At 38.1% G+C, this 10,292-nt stretch overlaps 1 protein-coding gene across 1 annotated transcript; it reads left to right on the forward strand.

Annotated features, from left to right (window-relative positions):
• Window positions 1-1,680: 1,680 nt before the first annotated feature.
• On the forward strand, window positions 1,681-9,846 carry PHAX (phosphorylated adaptor for RNA export; the record flags this gene model as incomplete). Its single annotated transcript, XM_009648957.2, has 4 exons — window positions 1,681-2,321; window positions 4,944-5,064; window positions 6,973-7,056; window positions 8,534-9,846. Coding segments are annotated over 4 exons (1,116 nt in total), but the record flags the coding sequence as incomplete, so codon positions are not given.
• Between the last annotated feature and the right edge of the window lie 446 nt (window positions 9,847-10,292).

Raw genomic sequence — 10,292 nt, forward strand, 5'->3', positions numbered from 1 at the left:
CGCTCTCTCGGCGCCCTGGGCCCGGGAACCGGCGTGTTCCTCCGGTGCCCGGGAAGGTCGCGCGCTGCCGCGGGGCCGGGGGAGGCTTTTGCTGTTGCTGGGCCCTGGGTTTGGTGAGCAAAGGGGAGCGCTCACCGGTGCCCTTGGTCGCTTGGAGAACAATGGAAACGAGCTGCTGTAGGAATGCGTGAAAGCAACGAGTGGCGATTGCTGCTTTCCCTTGGCTTTACAACCCTTCCGCATCCGTGGGTTGCCGAAGAGATGCTATTTATTTCCAAGAGTCTCATATTGTTTTCACGGTAGAGTGTGTTGCAACGTTTATGAGGAATTTATGGTGGTGGTGTGTGGGCAGGATAAGATTTCGGCATAAGATAAATCAGTGTATGACGCTGCCTGTGTAAGGATTTTTATTTTCTTTAGTTATTTTGATTTATTTGCAATATGATTCTGGCATTTGTAGCACAAAATACATTATTCCAGAGGTAGAATTTATTATTTGTTTATGGAGTTGTGGTTTGCATTAGGGAATACGTTTGAAAATAAAGGTTAGTATTTCATAACATGGTAAAATAAGTTCTGTTTTCTGTTTCCTAGTAGGAGGAAGAAGAAATGATGCCATAATATTGGTGAAAACCATAAGGTTAAAGGACAAATTTTTATTTCGCCTGAAACTGAAGGAAGAGATCTTATTTTTGAAGACTGTGGGGTCGCATATAACTTTTATGATGGGAAATCAGTTAGGGAAAAACTGGAATTATGACTAAGGAAAGGGCTTACTGCAGATTAGCACAGACAGCATGGCCAAATGTTTCCAGCAACTGGGAATAAGAATTCTGAGTTACGTTACACGTGGTGCTTTCGCATGTTATGCAGATTTGAGCAGGTTTGGCTTACATATTTTCGTTTATCTGTCAGGTGTATAGGGAAGCAGCATTCCTTAAATATTTTTGTAGCAATGGGACTTTCTTTGTAAAACCTTTAGGGTTTTTGTCCTAATTAATAAGAAGCTGTAGTGAGTCTGTGGTGTCTTGTTGGTTTAAAGGAAGAAATCCCCAGTTCTTCTGTAAGGTACTACTGTCCTACAACCTTACGTGGGTCCTGTGCTGTCCCGATTGAACCAGAATCGCAATATGCTGTTAGCTTCTCAAAGTCTGAGCAGCATCCACGTTTTGTGGCTTTGGGTTTTTTTGGGTCATTTTTTCTTCTCACTTGAGTCTCTGGGAACACTACTGTGGTTGTAGATCACTAGTCTTGACCCCTTTTAGACTCCAGAGAGAATACTTATTTATATGCCGTTAAAAAAAACTTCCGCTAAGTTGCTGTGATAGTTTGGATTTTTAATCTTTCTTAGAACTGCTGTGCATGTTGTGTCTTTGTCTGATTTGGGAATTTTAGTAGCTCTTCCAGTCTCATAACAGGTTTAATTACATTCAGCAAAGGTTATGTTAAGTAGATTAGCGACTCCTGATAGGCCTTTTTTATAGCAGCCACGATGTCTTTTATATACAAGCATTCGAAATACAGAAGTTTCATAGGATGCTCCTGTCAACTATAATCCAAAAGATGCTCATAGAGGACTGCCCAAACAGTCACATGAGTCGGAATTAAGTTTACTAGCTAGTCAAATCCTTGGCATGACTTGATAGCTCTTTTAATTTACAAAATTAATTAAATTAATGGACATGTACTTTTTCATTTCAGAAATCACATGATGGCAATGATTCAGGCAGACCGTTCCAGAGCAACATTTCATCATGTGTGCCAAGTGTTCCTTATCGGACAACCAAAAGCGTGGATTCAAGTGACGAAAGCTTTTCTGAATCTGATGATGACAGCTGTCTGTGGAAACGAAAACGACAGAAGTGTTTCAACTTTCCTCCTTCTAAATCTGAGCCGTTTCCACTTAGCCAGAGCCACCAGAAACAAACTGCTCTAGGTGGAAAGAAGGTCAACAACATTTGGGGTGTGGTGCTCCAGGAACAGAATCAGGATGCGGTGGCTACTGAACTTGGGATTCTAGGCATGGAAGGTAGTATTGACAGAAGCAGGCAGTCTGAGACTTACAATTATTTATTGGCTAAAAAGCTAATGAAGGAAGCTCAACAAAAGGAGGCAGAGACTTTAGATAAAGAACTGGATGAATACATGCATGATGACAAGAAAACATTGCCAGCAGAAGAAGAAAATGGGCAAGGCTTTCTCAAAAGGAAGCGGCCTGTAAAAGATAGACTGGGTGAAAGACAAGAGATGAAATATAAAGGAAGGTATGAGATAACGGAAGAAGATTCAGAGGAAAAAGTGGCAGATGAAATTGCGTATCGGTGAGTTTAATAACTGTCTCTTCACTTGTTTAAGTATTGCTAAGCTGGTGGTGGAAAAGAAGGGGGGGGAAGTTTTCTTACTGCTAACTATCAAGATGTCATACCAGATTACAAAAAGCACGAGTTTTAAAGATGCACCAGAATGGTCTGTTATTTGATAACAATGGCAAGGAAAAACAGTGTTTCTCATGATCTGGATTTATTAGTGACTTTTTTAGGAAATACCCCATAAGTAAAGATGCGTGTTTGGAGTTGGACACCAATGAACACCACCTGTGGTCACCATGAAAATCTGCCGAAGTTAAAAATTTTTGAAAGTGTAGATAACTCGAACTGTGTAGTGTTTTGGAGACCACAGCTTCTGAAATACAAATATTTTTTACATGGAACATTATTGTCTGAAGAAAACGTTTTGCTGCTGTTTTAACAAGGGGCTGTACCAAGCTTAGACATGAGCACTGAAATCAAGCCTTGCCTCTTTTTGTGTTGCGAAACTGAGCTGCAGTTCTGTGCTAATTTGTGGAAGCTAGTGTTGGGGTTACCAAGTTCCAGCTGTAGGCACACTTGCCACCATCCAATTCTTTTCACAATCCTGCTATTTATTTATTGTACACTGAGCCTGTTGCTTTTTTTGAAGAGTTAGTTTGCAGGCAGATTTTTTTTTCCCCAAACCAGTTTGCTGCACAGCTTCCTTTGGGCTGGCAGGGGCAGCACTGGACGGATGGTGTGAGGGAGGGCACGTGACTGCAGTCTTTCTTACTTAGATTGACTTCAACTGCCACAATACTTTTTCAGTGGTGCAAGGGGAGAAAATTATGTTTAATAGAAGAGTTACAAGATTTACTGATGGTTAGTTTGACTTTCAAATAAAACCCAGGTTTATTGATCATTGTTGATTTCTTACGTTGTGACACTTAGTATTGCCAGATGCTGAAATACAGCAATTAGGCAATTGTTAATGCTGTTATCAGTTCTCGGTAGCTTCTCATTTCTGAATTTGAAAACTTTGAGCATGTCCCTTGTAATAAACTTTTCTTTATTATATTGAGCTTCATCAAAATAGGGCAAAAGCCCCCTTTTTTTTCCTAATTGTTTATAGTAGCAGTGGCACTGAACTGCATCAGTAGGATTGTGGTTATACACATTATAGCACTGTTGTTTGACCTGTGCTGTGCCATCTGTGCCTGGAGTCATAACCTTTTGTTGTGCTGGCCCACACTGAAATCAAAGAGTTTTTCTGACCATCTTGTGCCATTTTTTGCCCTTTACTTCATTCAGTTTCTGTTGCGGTGCACAGTTGCTTGTTAAAGCACACATACAGGAGGATTGTACAGGGCCAGGATGAACACTAGGTGGGGATTTGACTGTTTAGAAGTTGCTGCTGCTACTAACAAAAGGTCTATTTAACCAGCTCGCTAAAGAGTCCTGGTTATCTTAAAATTCTCTGCCTCTTTGAGAAACACTTCCGTCTCTTCCAATAATTCACAGTTTAGAACTCAATCCTGTAAATATTTAAGAAAACATTTACCTTCTGGTGCTTTGTCATTCATTGAACTCAGTGAGATTAAACACAAAGTATAAAGTTAAGCAGGTTGGGTAATCCTTTTCATGATTAGAACAATTGTTACTAAAATGTGAGTTTTAACATTTAATTTCAGGTAACTCAAGTCATACAGTTGAAGCTAGGCCTGGTTCTAATAGTTGTGCACACCTGTAGTCAGACACCTTTTATTATGCCATCATTGTAACATATGCAACTTTATAACATAGTAATGTCACTTGAAGCAATTAGGCTAGACAGTGGTCCTTAAGAAATTTTGGTAATGCTGGTTGTCTGTTGGCCCCAAAGTGTAAAACCACTGAGCTGTAGCACTTGGGACTGGGCTTAATGTGAAGCTTTGTCATTAAAAAATAAGGATTTAGCATGTGAACTCTGGCTCCAGACAAGTAGTATTGATTTATGGGCTTACAATGTTTTCCACTGGGAGTATGTACTTTGGCACAGTGAACCGATGCTGTATAAGCCTCTCACTTCACGCAGACTGACAATGAAAATTTCTGTATGAGGACATACATACTTTTGTTCCTAAGGAAAGAATACAGTTTAACTCGGTAACATTGCAGTTTTTTTCTTGTTTGCATTTTGTGAGTTATAGTCAACAGACTGATACGTGGGTTTGCCCGAATCACACATGATACGGGGGAACTTTTACACTTACTGTGGTCACCAGTTAATCGTTGATTCAGCTGTAAAAGGTGCTGTAATTTTAACTGTTAAATGCACAGCAGACATACTTTAATTTCAGAGATTTATACAGGTATTTGCAGCTTCTCACTTGGTTTAAACTTTCATACATCAATAGAAGAAAAAAATCACTCAATGCATTTTCATTGAAACAAATTTTACAAATGCATGCTTTAGAAAAAACTACTCCTGAGAACGTCAGTATTTTGAAATCTGATTCAAGAAGCCGTTGAAACACATTTAAATGTATAGACTTTTTAAGTTTAGAACAGTTTCATGTCCCACAGAATGAATTATTCATTATGGGGGTTCCATGGTCAATTTTACTAGAGAAATTACACAGACAATAAATGTGCCTTTTTTTCCCCTTCTCTAAGGCTTTGTGAACCAAAGAAAGATTTAATTGCCCGAGTAGTGAAAATAATTGGGAAGAGAAAAGCTATTGAACTGCTTATGGAAACAGCTGAAGTGGAACAAAATGGCGGACTCTTCATAGTGGTAAGAAAAATGTGATACTGTGGGTTTGCGGGGGACACACACACAACTTTTTACTTGCGGAATATTTATGTAGTACTACTGCACATCCTTCACGTTGGACAGGTTCTCCCAGAGTTTCGCGGCCTTCCCTCACATGAAAGTTGTTTATAAATACTAATGTAACCTTCCAGCAGGATTTGAGTAAGCAATGAGATGAATGAACCTGGAAAATGCCCAACGTTTTGTACTGAGATTAGTATCCGATTTCCCGTGATAATGCTGTATCTATTACTCTGCCTCCTCTTGGGATCTTTCCCCAGCACTCCTAAGAGTAAAGGATTCTGGAGCTTCAATAAAAGCTCGTAATGCTAGGATCCAGGTGAAGCCTCTGGCACGTGTCTTCAGTCAGCACTGACCCATCTACGGGGTTAATCAGCTTGCCATCAGAGGTCAACACGCTCAGTAGTGAGCCTTTCTAATGTCACATTTGAAGAGTAACTTTCAAGAGGGAATCCGTTAGCTTTATTAGAGAACCATCGGCTTGTGTATCAATAGAGCAAAACGGAGTTCTGGTTTCTGTTACAAATCATGGTAAAAATACTATACTTAATGGCTAGGTTATCAATTTCTCAGCTTGTTTTTATTAAATCATCCTTGGTGCAAAAGTTCAGCAGAAAATAAAAGCGTGAGGAAACTAGTAAGTACTTCAGGCATTTGTAGTTTATATTTTTTTAAGTTCCATCACTGGAAGTGGAGATGAGGAAAAAAAGGAAGGGAGGTGTCCAAAAATAAAAACCAAACTAACAACACAAATAAAAAACTGCCACAACCATCTCCCACTCCCCACCCTCGCCCTGCCAAAAAGCTACAACATTCCAGCGAGGACTTCTCTTGGAAGCAGTCTATTGTCTTGAAGGATTAAAGTAGTTGTTAAAAGTATTTACCAAGGAGTTGAAAGGACATAACTCCTGGTGGCACAAGTTCCTTTGGCTGCAGATCAGAGTGCACCATTTGAAAGGCAGATCATACTATTTTTCTTGGTTGGGATTTTGTGCTGATAGGATGATAAAAGTATGTGGCATCTGCTGTTTCAAGAACATACTTAAAAACTGACCTTCCCTTCTCCGTTCTTAGAAGTTTTGGATTGTATTTTACTTTGTTATTTAGCAGAAAAGTTTCATAGTTAATAAAATATCAGAGCACTGGAATAACAGTTCAACTGTACATACTGTGAATGGTAATTGAAAAGCACTACGATAATTAGCACTTTTAATTTACAAAGGTTTCAAAGCTGAGTCCATTCACGCTTCAGTATGACACATTGCACCACTGCTGTTACACTGAAAACCGTTGAAGCACAAAACTAGTATATGTTGTAAGGAGAAACTTTAAAGTGGTGTTGAGGTCACATGGCTTAGGCAGAAACGGAAAAATCTTGCAGGTATGCAGAGAAGTTGTAGAATTGCTGAGCACAATTAAAAAAACTCAAGATCTACCTAATTTTATGAAATTCATTTTTGACATTTAACTGGGCATATGTTCTAGGAATCTTCTGAATATTTAGCTAGTATATACATTATTGCAGATAATTGTGAGGTTAGTTGGAATACTAATCGTGTTTTGTTTCTTCACTACCAAATCAGATTTAGTATGTAGCTGAGCAGTTTGATGCTATGTTCTAAAGCAACTTCTTTGTAACCTCATAGTTTAGCTGTCCAAATGTAGCTAGCTGGTTGGTGGTGGTCTTATGACGAGTTAGATCACAAAGAAAACATAGCCAGGGTTGGTTTTATGTAATACCTAACACAGCAGGACGTAATTTTTTTTTTTTACCCTGTCCCAATACAAAGCATTGTCTTAGGTGCTATTTTTATATCAACATTCTAAGTATTAAGCTTGCTATTACTAATTTACTCCTTCCCTCATAAGAACGGCACCAGGAGAAGAACGCCAGGAGGTGTTTATTTAAACCTGCTGAAGAACACACCTAGCATCAAGGAAGAACAAATCAAGGTAAAAATTGTCAAGACTGCAAATGATTGTCCAGAGAAAATTTGGGGGTTTTCTACTAGAAATGTTATGATTGAGTCTCTCTTATAGCCTCTAGATAGTTTAACTCTATTCCAGAGAAACCAGCTTTTCACATTCAAAATATAAGCAAAAAACCCACAAAAAAAGTCAACAGATTGCCATTCGCACTAGGCAGAGAGAACACCTTTTATGTACTGCCAGTCACAAAAACCTGTTGAGGATGATGAGACTGTAGAGTCTGAAGAGATAAACACTGGGTTTTCCTTAATTTGTATATACCTTACAGCAATGTTGTCTGCAATTGTATTTCTCCCTTTGGAGCTCTGTGTCATTGTGCATGGTTGAATGGTGTTCTCTTAATAAAATATTTTTGTCCTATATAGCTCCAGCTGTAGCACCAGGCGGTATTTCCCATTAAGTCAGATACTGGTCTGAACCTAGTCTGAATTGCTCACTGGCCTCATCTGTGGTGCTCACCAAATTAGTTTTGTCAGCTTGTAAATATTTTTGCCTTTCCTTTTAGGATATGAAATAGACTGAGATGGTATTTTCTTCATTCAGTTAAAACAATTTGGTTTTCTTCATGGTATTTGCCACTTTAGTTAAGTTTTTCTTTTTTAAAAAGATTCATTTATTTTGCTTGTAGGTGGCTCAAATCAACACAAACTGTGATTGTCTGGTTTATGTTTAAAAAAAAAAAAAAACAAACCAGCAACCTTTCTCAGCTTACAGTGGTCACAAAAAGTTGCAAGTTTGATCACTTTACCCCATTCCAAAAAAAAAAAATTTGCTCTTCTGCCCCTCTTCCATGCCCTTGCAGTTGTCTCTCTCGTTCTTCTCTTGCTGATACCGACAAGTGTTTAATGAGGCAGCAGTTTTCCCTTAAGAAGCTTGTTTGATGGTATGAGACATCATCATTTGGGAAGAGTATGTGTACTCCTGTCATCATGGAGGTTGTCATGTTTACAACTCCCACAGACTTGCATATCCTTAGCACTTGACTTGCATCTCAGAAAAGGTGTTAATGAGGTTCACCAATGTTTGACAGTAAAGATCATGAGACCTGGACTCAAATTTCAGTTGTGGAGGAAAGTTCTCTTAAGCTGCCAAAGAACCTTTGGTCATATTTTCTCTACAGGTCCCTCTGTATGGCAACATCACCCTCTAGTCCACCACCCATTCCTCCCAGTTTTGTATCAGCAAACTTGAAATGAAAACTTAGTGATGCTTATTTACGTACAATTTGAGATCACTGAGGAAATCGTGTAATAAAATTATTTATGGGGCATTTTCCTTAAGTGCAGTCTATCATCATACTTGTGCTGTCAATAATGTGTATCTTAGTAAAATATTATGGAACAGTATTTGTAATAAATTTTTTTTTTTTACTTCTTCATGTTTTCTTTGGGAAACACTAGTAAAATGAATATGCCAAACTTTTGTTTTGTTTTCTTTCAAGGAAATATTCTATCTGGAAAACCAAAGGGAGTATGAAAACAAAAAAGCTGCTAAGAAGAGGAGGATACAAGTTCTAGGAAAGAAGATGAAAAAAGCAATTAAAGGGCTTAACCTGCAAGAATATGATGATGCATCCCGTGAGACTTTTGCTAGCGATACTAATGAAGCTCTGGCTTCCTTGGATGATCTACAGGAGGGGCATCATGAAGCAAAGATGGAACCTGAAGATATTATTGAAATTGATAATGCTCACGATTTGGAGATCTTTTAGTTACTAATGTTCTTGATAACAAAGTCTCTATAAAATTTATTAAATGAGCCTTTCTTATAATCCCATGGCTTCTTGTTTTCATAAACTGCAGAAACATGGGAAATACTTGATGCTGAAGAACATGACATAATTCTTAGCTAAATTTAACAGCATGAAAGATGTTAATTGTCCTATTATTTGTTTGCTGAGCCCTCAAAAACTGTTAAGGTTTTCTAGATAACAGCTTTGCATCACCATGTTTGTTCCTTAGGGACTTTCTTTAGCCACATGCTAAGTTTAGGTTTAAGGGTATGTTTTAATGAAATACATCATACCTAATTTGCTGAAGCTAACAAAGTCATCAAGTGAGCCATGCTCCTTGTTGTAGTTGAACAGAAAAGAACAGTATAAAGTTAGTCTTGGTATAACAGAACACGTGTTCTTAATATGGCCGTGTGTTGACAAGAATAGCAGCGTTTATAGGATTCAGACCTGTAAAAACAGATTGGTTTGTGAAAAACTTGATTGTCGTAGTCAGTGACCTTTGAATAACAACCTTGTAGATAAGCACTGTTGAGCTACGTATGTTTTAATTCTCTGCAGCAGTTTAATCTTTTGTGTTATAATAGTGGCTTGAGCTTCCGACCTGTTCTGTCTAGAGTTTTTCCACATTTAGACACACACACGGCTTATACAGATCTTTGTGTTTGAAAACAAACTGAATGCTTTCCAAGTAGTGAGGTTTTACTAATTTGTGCTTCTTTCAGGGGCCTGTTGACTCTACATGCGGGTATAAACCCTTTACCTTGTAATTTTTTTTTCCCTGCTGTTTCTCATGTGTGCGGTATGATAAATTAATGTGTGGCTTGCAGAAGTTCTGAAGTTTTTCTATGCTGACTCTTAAGAAAACAATTGTATGCAAAAAATGATTTTTTTACTTCATGCAGAAGACTGTTGTGTAGTTTGTAAATTCAATTGAAGACAACTTTTATGTTGAACGTTGTTTTTAATACAACGGAAGAACATGTACGACACTGTTCTGTAACTTAACATATGTACGATGTAAGATTTCTGAAATATTAACGAATTAATTCACTTTTAAACCCAACAACAAACTTCTGCACATAAATTTTGTTCACCTGACGTCCTTGGATTTCAGAAGCAAAGCCCTATCACTAAAACATGTAATGAAGTTCTGATATTGAGCAATTCACTACTGTCAAGAGCTGGTATTTAAAGGACTACAGTATTTTAAGAAAGAGTTCTTAAGCATTTAGCACATTCCATTATATGCTTTACTAAACTTAATTTGAGTTTCGGCTTTTCTGCATTTTTCTCTTCATGTGCCAGAGCTCCCTGTTGTTAAGAAGTTGTTCACCAAATGTGAAGCATGCCTTTGCTGGTAGTTGTTGCTCGTGCTGAAGTAACAGAAGGATTTGATTTGTTTATTAACTTTCCTAACAGACCTGTGGTGGTCAGAGTACTAAACTGATAACTTGTGTAAGGGAAA

This window comes from Egretta garzetta, unplaced genomic scaffold, assembly GCF_000687185.1.
Source record: "Egretta garzetta isolate BGI_Z169 unplaced genomic scaffold, ASM68718v1 scaffold541, whole genome shotgun sequence".
Taxonomy (NCBI): Eukaryota; Metazoa; Chordata; class Aves; order Pelecaniformes; family Ardeidae; genus Egretta; species Egretta garzetta.